This window comes from Sorex fumeus, unplaced genomic scaffold, assembly GCF_029834395.1.
Source record: "Sorex fumeus unplaced genomic scaffold, SorFum_2.1 ptg000033l, whole genome shotgun sequence".
In the NCBI taxonomy this organism is placed as follows: Eukaryota; Metazoa; Chordata; class Mammalia; order Eulipotyphla; family Soricidae; genus Sorex; species Sorex fumeus.
In genome coordinates, this window is record NW_026606090.1 from 2,477,937 (window position 1) to 2,497,782 (window position 19,846).

At 41.0% G+C, this 19,846-nt stretch overlaps 1 protein-coding gene across 1 annotated transcript in view; it reads left to right on the top strand.

The window, feature by feature from the left end:
- The window catches only part of PRDM5 (PR/SET domain 5), a 192,342-nt gene that overhangs the window by 105,336 nt on the left and 67,160 nt on the right, over positions 1–19,846 (top strand). Inside the window, exons 9-10 of the mRNA XM_056116900.1 lie at positions 5,771–5,855; positions 7,338–7,495. Of these exons, the coding sequence (XP_055972875.1) occupies positions 5,771–5,855; positions 7,338–7,495 (243 nt within the window). The remainder of the gene's footprint in view (positions 1–5,770; positions 5,856–7,337; positions 7,496–19,846) is intronic.

The window sequence follows — 19,846 nt, forward strand, 5'->3', positions numbered from 1 at the left end:
TTGGGGAAATAAAGCAAAGCATACCAATAGGATTATAACAAACTATACATATGGCCAAGGAAACCATCAACCAAAGAAATAACAGGTTGATGATCTGAGAGAAATTATTCCTAAAACATTTATAAGTCAAGGGGTTGATATCCAGTATATATAAAGAACACATTCAACTCCATAAAAAATTGATTAAAAATATCCAGAGGAGCTAAGTAGATTTCAACCCCCCCAAATATGCAACTGTCCAGTATACACACAAAAATATGCTCAATATCCCTATACTTCAGGGAAATGAAAATCAAAATCACAAGGAGAGAGCAATTGAATTTAACCTTAAAAAATGTTTATATGCTATCAGAGCTAATGAATGAGTCCTCTTCTGTAGAATTTTGTTCCATAGTTACCCTTTTACATATGGATTGTTGTGTAAAATTCTATATTATAATAAAAAGGGGAGGGGAACCCTTCAGACAAACCTTGTTCTTGTCCCTGGCCTACTTGTGTCCTGTAGATACTGCAGTTGTAGGTTTTTGGTACCCGTATTAAACAAATCTGGTAGTGCCAGTGTTTACAGCAACATATGTTGACTTCATGTCTATATCACAGAAATATTTCCAACTTTTTCATTATTCAGTTATGTTGAACTGTTTTCAGTTACCTTTGATGTGACTACTATAAGAGTTTTGAGGTGTCATGAACTGCTCCCTTATGAAAATAGCATCTTTATTGTTAATGTTATGTTCCACTGACATTTCCCATCTCTTTGGACTTCCTTGAGAAAGCAGCACTGAAATTAGGCCATTTGGTCCCCTTCAGTGGCCCTCCAAAGGAGAGGAGGTTTCCTCTTAAAGGCAAAAGCTAGAAGTTATCAAATTTAGTATGTCATCAAACGTATGTAGAAGGCTCAGGCTGGCTGAAAGCTAGGCTTCTTGAAACAGCCAAGTTTTGAAGGCAAAAACAAAAAATGCTTTTGAAAGAAATTAAAAAGATGTCTCCAGGGGCCTAAGTGATAGTGCAGTGGGGAGGGTGTTTGCCTTGCACACGGCCTACCTGAGTTCAATTCCGGCATCCCATATTGTCCACCAGTACCTCAAGGAATAATTCCTGAGTGCAGAGCCAGGAGGAACCCCTGAGCATCGCCAAGTGTGACCCAAAAAGCAAAATATATATCTCCAGTGACCCTCTGAATGAAAATGTGAACAAAAGACAAGTCAGCCATGACACTACCATAGGCCAACACCTAAAGCAAGTCAGGTGCTAAATCCCATTAATCCTAGGAAGGCCTAGAGAATCGAGAAAACTGCATTTGAAAAGCTTGAAGCCAGCAGAGGTTGGTTCGTGAAGGTTAAGGCAGAAGGCGGCATCCTCTCAACAGGATGCCAGGTGACACAGCAGGTACTGGTAGAGAAGCTGCAGCAAGTTCTCTAGTGAAAGTCCTTGTTGAAGGACTTATTCACAGGCTTTCAGTGTAAACAGAACAGATGACTACTGAAGTCACTTTATAAAGGCACAGATAGCTTTAAGTCCAAGTCGGTGCTCCCTTATCTTTCCTCAAATTTGGGATCCATAACAATTAAGCTAAATTTTCTCTTTCTGGGCTTTGTAAATTGAACACCAAAGCCTGACTGACAACTCAAATGTCTCTAACATGATTTCGCTGAATGTTTTCAACTCATTGCTGAGACCTACTGCTCAGAAAAAAACAACATAGAAGTGGGTTTGCTGATGTAAAAATAATGTCATGTATAGACTGTTGATTTTTCAGTGATGCCACCTGAAAATGGTAGGAGTATATAAACTATGAGATTATGCAGTAGAAATGAAGAGATTTGGTTGAAAATAGTTCTTCTCATGAACTTACCTGGTCCCTAGAGATCTGTTGGAGACACCAAGAGGCTAATTTTGTTTTCATACTACTCATCGAACACCCATTTGGCCTTTAGATCAGGAGCAATTTTGGCTTTTCATTCTTATTTAAAAAACCACATGTTGTAATGCTAGAGAGATTGGACAGCTGGTCGGGCACTTGCCTTCTACTCGGCAAACCTAGATTTCATCTATGGCATCCCATATGGTCTCCTATACACTGCCAGGAATAATTCCTGGGAGTAACCCCTGAGCATTGCTGGGTGTGGCCCCAAACATTATATACATTATATATATACATATATACAGTATTATATACATTATGCATATATATATAGAGAGAGAGAGAGAGCACTGTCCTGTAGCACTGTCCTCTCGTTCATCGGGCACCAGTAACATCTCCGTTGTGAAACTTGTTACTGTTTTTGGCTTATTGAATACTCCACAGGGAGCTTGCCAGGCTCTGTTGTGCGGGTGGGATATTCTCAGTAGCTTGCTGGGCTCTCCAAGAGGGATGGAGGAATTGAACCCTGATCGGCTGCATGCGAGGCAAACGCCCTACCCGCTGTGCTATATTATATATATATATATATATACACATATATACATTATACATACTATATGTATAGTATATATAGTATACACATATGCTTTTTATATTTTTAAATAAAATATGCTTTTCATTATATAGTGTTGGAGCGGTAGCACAGCAGTAGGGCATTTGCCTTGCGCGCAGCTGGCCAGCCTAGCGGGTTCGATTTCTCCTCCTCTCTTGGAGAGCCTGGCAAGCTACCGAGAGTATCTTGCCTTCACAGCAAAGCCTGGCAAGCTCCCCGTGATGTATTCGGTATGCCAAACACAGTAACAACAAGTCTCACGAGGGAGACATTACTGGGCCCGCTCGAGCAAATTGATGAAACAATGGGAGGACAGTGCTACATTATATAGTAAGCCTATGTCTGCCATAGATAGGAATTCCTCCAATGAGGAATTGTCCTTTCAGGTCTCTGCTCGTGAAAGTGACCCGGGAAACACCTGATGAGGTGTCAGGTCTCTAGGAGAACCAGACCCTTGATTAGAGGTTTGGCCCTCGGAGAGCGGAATGTTTGGGAGTTGGTCATTTGCCATTGAGTAATCGGTTGTGCCCAAATAACGAAGCTTCCGTAAACACCAAAAGAAGGAACTTAGTCTCTGGTTTGGGAAGGTTCCTTCTGCGGAGGGGATAGGAACTCTGCACCCTTTCCAATATCTCACTCTACACGTTTCTTCCACCAAGCTGTTCCTTAATAACATGCTTTGTAATAAGCCACTTACTAGGGAGTAAACAGACATTCCTGTGGTCTGTCAATCACAGGGCAAATTATGCAAACTGGAGTCGGTGTCCTGGGAACCTCTGATTTGGGGGTCAGAAGCACAGGTGCAACCCGCATGCACAGCCTGCGTCTGAGGTGGAGGGCCCTCCTGGGAGGCGGAGCCCTTCATCTTGTGGAAGTGGAAGTTATCTTGAGGGAGATTGTGTCTAACTTAGTCGAATTCTCAGACACCCTGATAATGTCTGAGAATCGTCTGTCAGAAGGGAGGAGCCCTTCCAAGGTGGAAGTAGCAGGGATCTGGAATTAGAAGTGGACCCTGAAGGGGTGGGTCACTGAATTGCTGTTATTTGTGCTTAAACCTGGTTGGGTCAGTTGCTTCTCAGTGATGAGCAAAAAAACAAAACAAAACAAAATAAAACAAAAAAACCGTGGTTCCTAATGCCTGTCAAGACCCTGAGCACCACTGAAAATGCAACAGAGAATAAAGGAAGATGACAAAGGAGTGGGAAATATCGCCTTAAATTTAGCTGATACACAAGTGGAAGGACTTGAGAGGATTGATTACAATTTTGAAACAAGTTCTACTGAACACCTCTGCATGCCGCAGAGAAGTCTTTCATAAAGGAAAATGCGAGTGATTTGGCAGATTTCATCAGTTATATTCCAGTTAAAATTTTTAAATTTTTAACAATTTTTAATTAATGAACTTTTTTAAAAAATGAAAATAATATGCATTTTAAAAGATGTAACATTATTGCACCTTTAATAGGCTATAGCTTGTTTCAAACAGGACTTTTATATGGACTGGGAAACCCAAAATTTTGGGTGATTTATTGTGAAATTCAAATTGCCTTATTGGGGTGCTCTGGAACGGTACCCACAATATTTTAGGGACATATCTGTGAATGTATTTGTATTTGACTTGAAGGTTTAGCACTTTTGAGGAGACTCTCTGGTACTATAAAAGTTCTCCATCTTTAAACATTAAATATCATATTATTGTTCATTAAATATATATGTTCTACCTAAGCCACTGATAGTTGATAGTTGAAGAGACATTTTCGTCTTGGACCGAAAGTTTTATGTACTGTACTCTTGTGAAACTTGACTTCTGAATACTTGCTGAGAGCCTGCTTTCTGGGGACCAATACAACCTCCGGGTTCTGTGTATCCTCTTACTGAGTTACTTTCCACTCCATCCTGTGGAATACTATCTTCCTTCTCTGCTTGGTTTCTCTTCTTCTACTCTTCTTCATTATTTCAAAAAACAATACAAACAAAAGTTTTGGTTTTTGTTGGTCACACTTCATGAGGATCAGGGGTTACTTCAGGAATTCCTCCTGGTGCTGTTCAGGGGACCATATTATATGGTATGCCAGGGAGGAAACCTGGGTTGGCCACGTGGAAGGCAAATGCCCTAACCACTGCACTGTCACCCTGGCTCCCTCTTTACCCCTGCTTCTTGCAGCTGAGCTGGCACCTCCAGAGTCAGATCCGACAGAGAAGAGGGCAGGTGGGAAATCAGAGCCACCCTACGGTGGGGCATAGGATTAAGGCCCAATCACAGACCTGCAATCTCTCAGCCTTTTCCCCAGTTGCCCCTCCTGTCCCTTGAGTTCTTCTGGCCACTTAGACCCAGGGAGCCTAGAGCTAGGAGCCGTTGTCACTGAGTGCTGGTGCAGGGAGGTTCTCTGCTTTGATTTTTCACTCTCAAGTGGTTTCACCCTACCTCCATCTGCCCCCCAACCCCGCACGCCCTTTTCCCCCAATCCCCACCCCAAGGGATGTCCTTGGTGCTTTGGTTTCCCACAGAAGAAACTTGTCTGGATTTAATGCTGTGGGTTTTGCCTAAAATGAAGCTGAAAACAAAATGTGACTTCACCAAAACCGTTTCTGAAATGTATTGGTGCTCATTAAGGATAATCAACACTCCCAGTATAATATTTCTTGCCATTTATTCCTCCTAGAACTTTGTATGTAGTTTCTGATAACACATTCAGCGTAGCCTTCTCATGCAATTCAGTTCATTTCTTTGATTTAGTGTCTGGGAGGCAATAACCAAGGTTAATATTCGGTTGTGTTTTATATTAACCAATGGTTTGCCTGAATTATGTCCTCTGCCATTATGATATTTTTTATCTTTTTATTAGGCTCTTCTTATACTGTGAGATTTTCTGTGAGGTTAATGCCTTGTGTGTTTGTGATTCTCCTTGTTTTTCACAGTGATTAATGTTTTGTTCTGAATTATCCAGATTTAGAAACTGTTGACCTCATAATATTACCTATTTTCATCTCAAAATTTATACATAACCAGGAGTTAATCTATGACAGGTATTTTTTTTTGCAAAGAACATAAATTTAGCATGCCCTAAATAGGTCAACCATTCCATATTTTAAAAGTGTGCAGTCAAAAAAAATGTACAATCATACTTTCTTGTAGTGTCACATTTTTCAGGCTTATAGGACTTTCAATAATAGAGGAAATCCTGAAGGGCTGACTTACATAGTTTTATTATTCAATGGTATGTGTCTATTTATACTGTTATGTAAGCTTAAATTTACTGACTGTCAGTTTAATTCAGTGTAACCATTTTCAGATTCATGAGGTATTTGATTGTCAAGAATGTATGAAGAAATTTATTTCAGCTAACCAGCTTAAACGTCATATGATCACCCACTCAGGTAAAAGAAACTATTTTCATTTTTTTAAATTGAAATCACCACAAAAGATTCACTTGTCATTTGTAGAAGCTCCGAGAAGTCAGTAGTTCTAGATAGTGATTGTAGCCTGACCGTTGACTAGCCATATGATTTGGAACAAGATGTTCCTTGAGTTGTCAGTGTATTAAAGTAAAGTTGTACAGAGATATAGAATTCAATTTCCTTTGGATAAAGCATAGGAAATTAGACAAAATTTTATTGATGATTTTCAGAATCATCATTTAATTTTTACTATTTCTTTTTGAGCTTTCTTTTTGTCTCACCTGATACCAGTTCTTTTCAACATCACTGTGAAGATGTAATGAGATTGTTTATATAATATACTAGTATAGTATCTGATACTTAGGAAGATTTCAAAATTATAGCTTCTACATTCCTATATGCTTCTGTGTTAAAGTTGCTAAAATGCTACCAAGACATGTACCAATACATTTTAAAATAAATTTTTTGAAGTCCTTGTTTTATTTTAAGCAAGCTTGGGTTCTACAGATTTAAAAATAAAAGCAGCTCTGAAAATAATTTTTGATTTATGAGGTCTCTTTTAGGAGCTTAGGATGTCTATAATCTGAGAGCATTCAAGTAAGAATGTTTTTTGAGTATTCTGTTTGTTTGGAGACAGAAATAGATATTTTGGCAAACGAAAACAGGAGATCAAAAACTGGTGGCCTTCAGATATGGTTTGTTTGAAACTAACATCTTTCAGTGTAGTTGTCAACATTCCATGAGGATTATATAAATATGGATCTACAGAGCAATCTCATCGTGTGCCTTCTGCTGAGAACGGGCGACTGCGTCTGCATGGAGCCCATGTGCCTGGGAGAGGCAAATTTGGGCTTCACCTCTGCCTGCAGCCTCAACTCAGAGCTGTGCGCCGATTAAAATGCATGTCTGTCAAGACATGTTTTCACCTGAAAGTTTCCATCTGTTGTTTTCCATGGATTAAAACCTCTAATTTTACGTTTAATTAATCAAATACATTTTTTTAGCTTGGGGGCTTTACCTCCTTATATTCAAAGCCATTCTCAGGTTAATGCACTGTCAACCAGGGAACCATGCAGTGCCAGAACCAAACAGGGTTTCCGAGTGCAAAGCGTGTCCTCTTGCCCTCTGAGCTGTCTCTCGGCAGAACATTGTCTTTATATGGAAGCCCCACCATACGTTTAGTTTATAGGTGGACCTGTGGAGAAAGAAGCTCACGTTTCTTTTTTAATAAAATCTCTTCTCTGACAGGTGGGTGGGGGAGATTTCTTTTTCAGTTGTTTTGATCGTATTTCTATTTTTTTTAACCCTCAGAAGTAATACAAGATAAAGCTGTTTCCTTTCTTTCTGTCCTTCTCTTTATAAATCTCTCTCTCTCTCTATATATATATATGTGTGTGTGTGTGTGTGTGTGTGTGTGTGTGTGTATCAATTCTTTCAATTCTATTTTTTTCCTTTTGGCAGAAAAACGACCCTATAATTGCGAGATATGTAATAAATCTTTCAAGAGACTTGATCAAGTGGGGGCCCACAAAGTAATCCACAGTGAGGATAAGCCTTACAAGTGCAAGCTTTGTGGGAAGGGATTTGCCCACAGGAATGTTTATAAGAATCACAAGAAGGTAAGAGCCTGTTGTGTTTTGCTTGTTTTCTGATCTGCTGATAAGATTCCCAGGGGTTGCTCTCTTCAAGGAGTTGCTGTCTGAGAGAGTACAGGGAGCAAGACCTTACAGGAGGCTGAACCCATCAGAATCCAGAGTCTAGGCACCACAGGTGGTTCCCTAAGTGTGACCAGGAGTGATCCCAGAGCACACAGGGAGCCCTGAGCAGCACTGGGTGAAAGTAGCTGTCTGTCAAGGCCCTACCAAGCAGGGTGGAGCCATGAGGGAAGAAGGTTTCTCTCCTCCATTCTCTGTAGAAATTCCTCTCAGCAGCTTCTTCTCTATAGCAGCAATTATTAATCTTTTTATTTTGATCATGGTTTCCTTCCGACCTTGTTTCTTTCCCGTTCCCCCTGTCCCACTAGTTGGACCCCAGTCCTGTGCCACTCCCCACTTCACTCCCATTGATCCATTGATGTATTTTTTATCTTAATCCTTAACTTCATACATCATTGTATCACTGTCATCCTGTTATTCATCAGTTTGCTCAAGTGGGCACCATAATGTCTGCATTCGTCCTAGCCCGGAGATTTTAGCAGCCTCTACTTACTCATCCTTCCCAAAGATGCTGCATTAGAGGCTCTTTCAGGGTTAGGGGAATGAAACACATCATCGTTACTGTTTTTGGCATATCGAATATGCCACGGGAGCTTGCTAGGCTCTGCCATGCAGGCAGGATACTTTTGGAAGCCTGCTGGGTTCTCTGAGAAGAACTAGACTATAAGGAATCATGCGGCTGCCTAGGCGGCCGGGTGTTTCCAGGAGCTTTGTTTTATAGTCTCTGGGTCTTTGCCATTGATGGAATTATATGGTGCAGGGGGCAGTTGGTGTGATGCCTACCTACTGGAAAATAGGGGATCTGGGTGGAGGGAGCCCAGTCCTGATCTGAGCAGGCTTGGAGATCTCAGCCCTGGACCTGCGCACCTTGGTTCCTCTGCCGGTTCCTTCATGCGTGAGGCTCATTCTAGCGTGTGGAGAGTGGCCTTGAGCATGGCTGTGGCTGGGTACACTCCAGAGACTATAAAACCAAGCTCCTGGAAGAGAGCAACACAGTCTCCTGCCTGCACGCCAGGCTGCCTTCACTGGGGCCCCTAGGAGAGGGGCGAGTTGAGTTTCCCTCCCCGCCCCAAGCAGAGCCCCGGCAACCGAAGACCTCTGGTACCCAACTTCACACATACATTTAATAATACTTATTTGACACAGAATTGAACATCTTTTTTTACCTAATGGGTTGGGCATGCTTCATTATGAAGTTTTCCTTAGTTTTTGCCCCAGATAGCTACATGTGGGGTTTTCTGTGATGAAAGCATGTCATTATTCCATCTTATCCCCCTTTGCAAAATTTGAAACTAAGTCATGGTCCACCCTGTCTAAAGTCTCATGGCAGCTTTAGTTGTCCTTTCCTTTTTCAGTCCAGTTCTCCAGTGCTTGCTCATCTTCCTCAGTTGTTCAGCCCTCCAGTTAGGCTTCCTGTTGCTCAGGCTTCTGGCGATCTAATACTCCAGACCTCCCCAAAGCATAACCCTAGTGCCTCACTCTGGCTTTCAAATAGTTTAAGTTGAAATCTACTGATCTGAACAAGTTTTAGTCTGTAGACTTGATTTTGTCAGAGGGCTTGCTGTGTCCCATGCCCTCAGTAGACCCTCCTCGCTTCTGTCACTCTCTTTTCTACTTTCTCAGGACCTAAAGAAGTTCACATATGTCTTTTTTCAGTACAGCTAACTTCCGCTTCCTTCTTTCTAATTAGGGCTCTATTGATGTTTCTTTCTTTTTTTAATTTTTATTAGTGAGACTCCATGAGGTACAGTTGTAGACTTACAAATTTTGTGCTTGGGTTTCAGTTATACAATGATCAAATACCCGTCCCTCCACCAGTGCCCATTTCCCACCACCACGGATCCCAGTATCCCTCCCACCCCCCATCTCCCCCATCCCACCCTGCCTCTGTGGCAGGACATATTGTTTGTAATTCCTTTCACTTTCCTCAAGCTTTTTGTTTAGGAGCCATATCAGGTATTTTTTTTTCTTTTTGGGTCACACCCAGCAATGTGCAGGGGTTACTCTTGGCTCTGCACTCAGGAATTACTCGTGTCCGTGCTTAATGGACCATATGGGATGCCGGAGATCAAACCCAGGTCGTACACGTGCAAGGCAAACGCCCTACCTGCTGTACTATTGCTGTGGCCCCATTATCAGTTTTGAATGAATAATTTAAAATGTTCAAGCAGAACTCCAAATTTGTCCAAAGATATTTTTAAAATCTTAGAAATGTGTTTTGACAATGTCTCCATGATGTGTTATTTTCTTACTGATTTGGGTTGATATGTTTCAGCATTCTATATGGATAGCTTTTTAAGTGATTTACTTTCCTATAATAATTCATTGGAATTTTAGGCATTTCTATATTCATTGGGACTTGAAGGAAACATTTCATTTCTTTTGACATCATTAAAATAATGATATCAACTTCAGCTGCATTCTACGGGATTTACCAAAGGATAAACAGAGTTGATGGATAGTGTCCCAAATCATGCCTGCCTGATTTCTTGCTGCCCGCCCTTCTGTTTAACTCAAGCATTGTCTGTCCAGGGACAGGAGCACATTCATTACTGCTGCTTTGGAATTACATGACTATAAAAAATTATCTGGCTAGTTTCCTGCCCAGACTCTGGAACCCTTTTGCTTCTTTCCTTGGTGAAACTGATCTACCCACATTTATGAGTTTCTCGCAGCTTGGCTTGTGTTATATGCCATATGGGAATTTGGCACTGGATTTTTGCACCATCTCTCATACTTTCAGCCATAAATCATACGAAAGTAATAATGATGTCTTACGAAGGCTAGAAGCAACGATGCCTGTAACTTCCAACGTGGAAAGCACATTCATGACAAATGTGCTTCTCACTGTGTTATGATCCTAGCATGTGTTTGGTGTGGTTCTATGAAAACGCTAAAATATTCTTCAAGACTGTCAAAAAGCAAAAACTTCACTTCTCCCCCCATCATTATTCCTTAATGACTAGTTAGGAAACTGAATCGAAAAATATGAATATACAGGGAAAAATAACAACATTGATTCAGATTGGTTTTCATCATATAGCATGAACAAAATTTGTCCTCAATAAATTTTATTTTGCCGCCTATGCATTACTATGCTACTTCTTCAATTTATTTTGGGTCTAATTTTTCTAATTTGTGATTTTAACATATAGATTGGCTTTAAAAGAAAATACCTTTTCATCACAACGTTAAGTGAAAAGTTGGAGGTTTCTATTTCTAAAACCATATGCTGGTCTCATCACCCTGCGTATTATAGAGGCTCAGCAGGCCAAATAAGTGTTTCTAATTTCTCATCGTTTGTAAAATGATCATTTGACATGATTTGCAGTAGACTTTTTAGAATCTAGTGAGTGTAATAATTATTTTTCTAGTTCCACATGTACTTTGACTCTTTAAATCCCGAGTGGAAAAAAGTTTCAAAACCACAGGAGACAAACCCATCAAGGAGTCTGCACCTTTCCTTTCGTTCCTCACAAATTTGCTCAGAGCAGAGTCTGGGTAAGGTACACCTACGTCCTACTCCAGGCAGCCTTCCTCTGTGAGCTCTATCATCATGTCTCATGATGCTGGCACTGTTTGCTCAATGACTGAAGTGTGTACAGAGGGCTTTTCTTGTGTGTGTAGATGAAGTCATAACCTCCCAGAGGACAAGGATATGGCTGTCCAAATAAAGTATCTTTTTAATCTGACCCTTTCTAGAACCTTCCAGGAAAGAAATTTAGAGGCCTGTGAGAAACTTTCCTCCCAGTTTCTCCAGAAATAATGACTTCTTTGGGGGTTTCTTGGGTAATCGTCTCATACAAGGTTTCCCAAACTCTGGATCATGAACTCTTTCTGCATCTTGAAATTCACGTCACAGGTCCTGTATAGCCTTTGAAATATCTGAGTAGAACAGCTAAGACTAAGTGTCATCTCATGAAACAGTGCATACCTCACAGGTGCGCTGCTTGTTTGTTGGGGTTTGATAGAAAAGCTCTCTCTCTGAACTTGGTCCCACAGACTCTGCAAATCAGAGTGAAGTTTTGCCTGGGTGAAATTCCACACGACCATAAAGGAAAGGACCAGTGTCTCCCTAAATAGATGATGTTTTAGGTTCTAAATCCGAAGTACAGCAGAGAAATTTTGCATAATAGGGAAAAGGGGCTCTTGGAAAATCTTCTGTGAAAGAGTCCCTCTTTGAGATGAAGAGTTAGTTACTCAGAGTTCTTCACATGTAGGAGAGAGAGGAAGTAGTAGGGTCTTTTATGTCATGTGGTCCCCACCCTTTGTGTGCCAGGTCACAGCACATTTGCTGTGAGGAAAAACTCATACTTAGATGGGTACAAAGGAATTGACCCTGACTGAGGTGAACTATAAGCTCAGAGGCACAGCTCAAGTTTACCTTAGCCAATAGCAGATCACTCACTCTCATTTTTTCTAAGTCACTGAGGGGACACATGTGTAGCTCCTAACAGAAGCCTTTAGGTCCCCTCTCAGCTGTAAGCTTAAAGATGCCACTGTCTCTGTGGTGTGAAATAATATCTCATTGTTGTTTTGATCTCCATCTCCCAGATGATTAATGATGTGGAGCATTTTCTCATGTGCCTTTTAGCCATTCAGATTTCTTCTTTGAGAAAGTTTCTGTTCTTTTCATTGCCCCATTTTTTGATGGGGTTGGATGTTTTCATCTTGTGGAGTTCAACCAATACCTTGTATATCCTTGATATCAACCCCTTGTCAGATGTGTATTCGGCGAATATCCTTTCCCATTCTGTAGATTTCTTTGTATTTTGGTCACTGTTTCTTTTGAGGTGCAGAACCTTCTTAGTTTAAAATAGTCCCATTTGTCTATCTCTGTTTTCACTTGCTTGGCCAGTGGCGTGACATCTTTGAAGATACCATTAACTTCAATATCATAGAGGGTTTTGCCAGCTTTGTCTTCAATGAACTTTATGGATTCCAGTGTGATGTTGAGGTCTTTAATCCATTTTGATCTTACTTTTGTACATGGAATTAGGCAGAGATCTGAGCCCACTTTTTTGCACGCAGTCATCCAGTTTTGCCAGCACAATTTGTTAAAGAGGCTTTCCCTGCTCCACTTCACTTTTCTTGCCCCCTTATCGAAGATTAGATGATCATATGATTGGGGGGAGATGTCAGTATATTCAACCCTGTTCCATTGATCTACAGCTCTGCCTTTGTTTCAGTACCATGCTGTTTTAACTATTACTGCTTTGTAGTAGTGCTTGAAGTTAGGGAGGTTGTTCATCGACTTGCTCAAGTGGGCCCAGTAACGTCTCCATCATGAGACTTGTTTCTGTGTTTGGCATATCGAATATATCACGGGTAGCTTGCTAGGCTCTGCTGTGCGGGCAAGATACTCTTGGTGGCTTGCCGGGCTCTCCGAGAGGGGCGGAGGAATCAAACTCGGGTCTGCCATGTTGGCCTTTTGTAAGGCAAACGCCCTACCGCTGTGCTATCGCTCCCTCCCATTTTCTTTTCCCCAAGAATTGCTTTAGCTATTCGTAGGGGCTTATTGTTCCATATAAATTTCAGGAGTGTTTGCCTCATTTCTTTGAAAAATGTCATGGGTATCATAATAGGGATCACATTGAGTTTGTACAGTGCTTTGGGAAGTATTGCCATTTTGACAATGTTAATTCTCCCCACCCATGAACAGGGGATATTTTTCCATTTCCTCATGTCCTCTTTTATTTCCTAAAGTAGGGTTTTGTAGTTTTGTTTGTACTGGTCCTTTACTTCCTTAGTTAAGCTGATTCCTAGTTACTTGATTTTCTGGGGCACAGTTGTGAATGGGATTGTTTTCTTCATGTTACTTTCTTCTTTTTCACTATTTGTGTATAGGAAAGCCATGGACTTTTGGGTATTGATTTTATAGCCTGCAACTTTACCATACAAGTCTATTGTTTCTAGGAGTTTCTTGGTAGAGGTTTTAGGGTTCGCTAAATATAGTATCATATCATCTGCAAATAGTGAGAGCTTGATTTCTTCCTTCCCTACCTGGATGCCCTGAATATCTTTTTCTTCACTATTGCAAGTACTTCCAATACTATATTGAACAGTAGTGGAGAAAGTTGGCATCCTTGTCTTATCCCTGATCTTAGGAGGGAAGCTCTCAGTTTTTCCCCATTGAGGATGATGCTTGCTGTAGGCTTGTAGTAGATGGCTTTAACTATATTGAGGAAATTCCCCTCTATCCCCATTTTGGCAATGGTTTTCATCATAAATGGGTGCTGGATCTCGTCAAATGCTTTCTTTGCATCTATTGACATGATTATATGATTTTTATCTTTTGTCGATACGATGGATTATGTTGATTGATTTCCAAATGTTAAACCATCCTTGCTTCCTCAATATGAATCCCACTTGGTCATGGTGTATGATCCTTTTGATGAGTTGTTGAATTCTATTTGCTAGTATTTTGTTGAGAATTTTCGCATCCGTGTTCATCAGGGATATTGGCCTGTAGTTTTCTTTTCTTGTGGTGTCTTTGTTTCCTTTTGGTATTAGAGAGATATGGGCTTCATAGAAACTGTTTGGGAGAATTTCTGTTTTATCAGTTTCTTGGAAAAGCTTGAGAAGAACTGACAATAGGTCCTCTTTAAATGTTTGGAAAAATTTGCTAATGAATCCATCTAGACCTGGGCTTTTGTTTTTGGGAAGACTTTTGATTACAATTACAATTTCCTTATGTTAATAGGTCTATTCAGGTACTCTATATCTTCTTGACTCAGCTTTGGGAGATTATAGGAATCCAGGAATTTATCCATTTCTTCTAGGTTCTATTATTTCGTGGCATAGAGACTTTCAAAGTAGTCTCTGATGATCTTTTGAATTTCTTTGGTTTCTGTTGTGATATCCCCATTCTTATTTCTGATTTGATTTATTAGGGTTCTCTCTCTCTGTTTCTTTGTGAGTGTTGCTAGTGGTTTATCTATCTTATTTATTTTCTCGAAGAACCAGCTCTTCCAAAAGAAAAAAAGCAACTGGTGCTGGTGTGAATGTGGTGAGAAAGGGACGCTCATTCACTTCTGGTGGGAATGCCGACTGGTTCAATCCTTTCGGAAAACAGTATGGACGATTCTCAAAAAATTAGAAATTGAGCACCCATTTGATCCAGCAATACCACTCCTGGGAATATATCCAATAGAGGCAAAAAAGTATAGTCGAAGTGACATCTGCACTTGTTTGTTCATTGCAGCAGTCTCTACAATAGCCAGAATCTGGAAAAAACCTGAGTGCTCGAGAACAGATGTCTGGTTAAAGAAACTTTGGTACATTTACACAATGGAGTACTATGTAGCTGTTAGAAAAGATGAAGTCATGAAATTTACATACAAGTGTTACTACATGGAAAGTATCATGTTAAGCAAAATGAGTCAGAAAGAGCAGGATAGACACAGAAAGATTGCATTCATCTGGGGAACATAATGTAAATGTAACAAAATAGGAGGCTAACACCCAAGAGGGGCCAAGATTATTACCAGGAATTTTGCTCCATGACTTGGAGGCCAGCCACACATGCTAGGGGGAAAAGGGAGCTCAGATACAGAAGGGAGCACCAAATAAAGGGTGTTGGGAGGATCCTCCCAGGATGGGAGAAGCATGCTGAAAGTAGAGTATAGACCAAACATGATTGCCACTCAATGCCTCTCTTGCAAACCACAGGACCCAAAATGAGAGAGGGAGAACAAAAGGGAATGCCCTGCCATAGAGGCAGGGTGGAATGGATGGGGGGGATGAGGCGTGGGAGGGACACTGGGACCTGTGGTGGTGGAATATGGGCACTGGTGGAGGGATGGGTACTTGATCATTGTATAACTGAAACCCAAGCACAAAAATTTGTAAGTCTACAACTGTATTTCATGGTGTTTCACTCATAAAAAAAAAGATTCCGCTGTCCTTTAGCTCATAGTACCTGAGCCATTGGGCTGGAGTGATAGCACAGTGGTAGGGTGTTTGCCTTGCATGCAGCCAACATGGCAGACTCGAGTTCGATTCCTCCGCCCCTCTCTGAGTGCCCGGCAAGCTACTGAGAGTATCTCACCTGCACGGCAGAGCCTGGCAAGCTACCTGTGATGTACTCGATATGCCAAACAGTAACAACAATTCTCATAATGGAGACGTTACTGGGTCTGCTCAAGCAAATCGATGAACAATGGGAGCACCATGACCGTGACCTGAGCCATGCACTTTGAGTACAGCAGGTATTTCACTGTGTGTTGAGAACACCAGATATTTCTTGAGTACGTGAAATCCAAGAAAAGATTTATGTAATCCCCTTTCTCCCAGTAAGATTTAATTATCTTAGTTAAGTAGTGGGCTGGAGTGATAGCACAGCAGGTAGGGCATTTGTCTTGCACGCAGCCAACATGGCCGACCCGAGTTCGATTCCTCAGCCCCTCTCGGAGAGCTGGGCAAGCTACCCAGAGTATCTAACCTGCACGGCAAGGCTTGGCAAGCTCCCTGTGGCGTATTTGATTTGCCAAACACAGTAACAAGTCTCACAATGTTACTGGACCCGCTCGAGCAAATCGATAAATGACGGGACAGTTAAGTAGTGGTTGCAATGTGAAGATTTATTTTAGATATATTTCTGAACTGACAACACACACAGCAGTGTCTTTTTTTTTTTAGACTCTGGAGTGATAGCACAGCGGTAGGGCGTTTGCCTTGTAAGCCACCACCCATCCAAGCCGGGTTCAATTCCTCCGCCCCTCTCTGAGAGGCCAGCAAGCTACCAAGAGTATTTCACCCGCAAGGCAAAACCTGGCAAGCTACCTGTGATGTATTTTTTATGCCAAACACAGTAACAACAAGTCTCACAATGGAGATGTTACTGGGCCTGCTCGAGCAAATCGATGAACAACAGGAGGAAAATGGACAGTGCTTTCTTGATTTAATGAGCCTATTGGCAATCTAGGGATCATTGCATATTCTTTCTATGCTAATTTAGTTTACTAGCTGGAGTTATCAATGTCCACTTTAAATGTTTAATTAGAGCATGTTGCCTTGTTTTGATTTTCTTAACCCTTTCTTGGATCTGGGATTAATAATTGACTTGTAGCTTGATGCTAATTCCTGATCCCCTTTTATTCCCTGACTTTAACAGAGGACCTTTCCTCCCTGATTTCTTGCCTCCAATCCTGTAGGCTCGGGCCTCCCCCCTCAGCCCTCTAACCTTTTCCCCTTGTTCTCTCCCTGAGAGCTCCAAGCTAGCACTTGCATGCTCTGTGCACAGTTTCAGCCCTTGTGCCCTCTGCTTTTTTTTTTCTTTTTGGGTCACATCTGGCGATGCACAGGGTTACTCCTGGCTCCACACTCAGGAATTACTCCTGGCGGTGCTCAGAGGACCACATGGGATGCTGGGAATCAAACCTGGGTCTGCTGCATGCAAGGCAAACACCCTACCCACTGTACTATTGCTCAAGAGCAGAGCAGAAGGGACATTTTACATTTCTAAACTTAACTGAAACTTTCTTTGTCTTTTTTCGCTGCTTTGTTCTTTTTTGCAATGAAAGTTAACGCTTGGAATCACTATGACTGAGTGGTGTCTGTGATTGAGGCTATGGTCCCAGTCACTAGCCACTTTCTCTTCCCTGCCCTAGCAGGTTTTCTGCTGGAATTTCCCAATAGTATTATAAATTTAACATATTATTGATATTACACATTTGTTTGTTATGATCCCATCATATATTCACAGGCTGGTGACAGCCGAGGGTGTTTTTGGCCCTCCGCATGCCTTGACGTGCTGTGTGTTACTGTTTGTACTAGAGTGGGGAATGGAAACTAGAAAGTTTTGTGGGTTGAGGTTGGTGGTGCTAGCATAGCAGAGGTGAGGGGTAGAAGCTAGGGAGGGTGATCAGTGGAATGAAGACTGTGAGAAGAGTTCAGTTCCATGTCAAAAGAGGGATTTTCTTTCTTTTATTATTTTTTTGGGGGGGGAGGTCACACCCGGTGATGCTCAGGGGTTACTCCTGGCTCTGCACATAGAAATTACTCCTGGTGGTGCTCAGGGAACCATATGGGATGCTGGGGATGGAACCCGGGTCAGCAGTGTGCAAGGCAAATACCCTTCCTGCTGTACTATATTGCTCTAGCCCTGGATTTTCAAGTGAAATGCTGCAGCCACACAGGGCACCACCTTTCCCCTGGGAATTGCCACATTCCACCATGCTGTTTTTGTGTAAGAAGTTCTTTTGGGTGGGATTTGGAGAATAGCACAAGATCTCTGCATGGCTTGTGTGAAGTAAAGATGTTTCAGTGGCAGTGGTTTTATGACACCGATATCTCTCAGGAACTTAACTTGGCCTTAACTTGATTTAGAGAGTTCTTGATGGGTTTCTATAAAACTCCTCATTTATTTTTTTTCACGAAGTATGGCTAGTTGGAGCAATGTTGCAGTTAATATTCTATTACCCACATTTTTTTAGTGATGTCCAGAGGATGTATGTGAGTAAGTCTCAGGTATGAAAGTTATGGGACAAATAATTCATTTAGCTTTGATTATTCCTGTGTCAAGCCTTGTGAAAAAGCCCAATTTTCACTTCGTAGTGTTAAAAATGTCCTTTATCTGTACTATCGCTAACATTCGATTTTGTGAGTTTTCTCTTCTTTGATCTGAGAATTAAAATGTGATATTTCATTGCATGTTAACAAAGGCCGATAAAATTAGGTTATTTTCTAAGTATGTTCCTTCTGAGATATGCTTGTAGGTTAAACTTTAATATTTTATTTTCCCCTTTGATCTACTTTCATCTTTTGAATAATAAGTTTTAGAGTTTTGTGTTTCTAGGTATGACAAGAACAAATGAATTTTATGACTTCTGAGTACTTAAAGTTTCTAATTTTTGTTTTAGTTGGAAAGCTTTCTTATTTCAATATTATCAATTATTCATTAATCCCTTTGAAAATTATACTGACTTCTTTCTAGTTAGTATTTGGATTAGAACAAGAATTTATTTTTAGAAATGGAATGAAATATTCATACCCACTACTATTATAGTGTTTGACATCTCTCATAATCTTTTTGTTTGTTGTTTGTTTTGGGGCCACACCTGGTAATGCACATGGCTTACTTTTGGTTTTGCACTCAGGGACCACTGGGGGGGGGTGTGTGGAACTCGGTGCCAGGGACTATATGGAGTTCCAATTTGGCTGCATGCAAGGCAAACATCCTACCTGCTTTATCATTGCTCTAGCTCCAATTTTTATACTCACTTTTGTTCATGAATCGCTGTAACCTCCTTCTGTCCTTCCTGTATCTCTTTTATCTTATCAATTCCATCTCTATATACCACCTATTTATCCCTCCTAAATGTCTACCTATCTATCCATCTGTTTTGTCTGACTAAATATTTGGAATAATGTTATCCTATCATCTGTTAACTTCTAGGAATTTATACTGCAAGAAAAATATTTTATTGAGAAATGGGAATTATGAAAGAAAAATACACTTGTTCTCTAGGCTCTAGGTTAGCTATAATAAATGGGAAGGAAGTCTATTGTAGAAACAGAACTTCTAAGTTACTGGTTCAAGCAGCTGGAAGGTCTTTGAATCAAATGGTGACTGAAGCATCCTTGGTTACAAACCAGATACCGTTTCGCTGCAGTGTGATAGATAGAAGCAGCTCACCGATTGGGATCCTAAATGACCGCTTTATACGGATGACTTAGGAAAAGCCATGACTTTCCCCCTTTTTTCCTGATTAGAAAATTCTTTTTTGTTTGTTTGCTTTGGGGCCACACCCAAGAGTGTCCAGGGCTTACTCCTGGCTCTACAATCTGTGACCATTCCTGGAGGGCTCAAGGGACCAGTTGGGGTGCTGGGAATTGAACCCAGTTGGCCGTGTTCAAGGCTAGCACACTACATTCTGTAATGTGCCCTTATTCTCCTGATTAGAGAATTCTTAGCCTCTATAGACTGGCTTTTGAGCATCGGATTGAGCATTGTCCTTGGAGGTCGGGCTGGGCTATGCAAGGCTGTGAAATTATAAGAACAGAGCACCAAAATGTTCCAGTCTTTTCTGTGAGGCATGGGTACTTTTCCTTATAGAGAGTTTAAACTGGTTTTTCTATCTCCCTAGTTTACATTCTGTTTTTGTGTGGAGGAAAACTTTTGAGGAAGTCAGTTATAAAGCCAACAGTATAGAATTAGTCCTCAACCCTTATGAACAGCCAGATGACATACACTTTATGTGGTTTTTGGTTTGTTATATCCTCCAATGGGACAGTAATAAACTCTGGTAGACC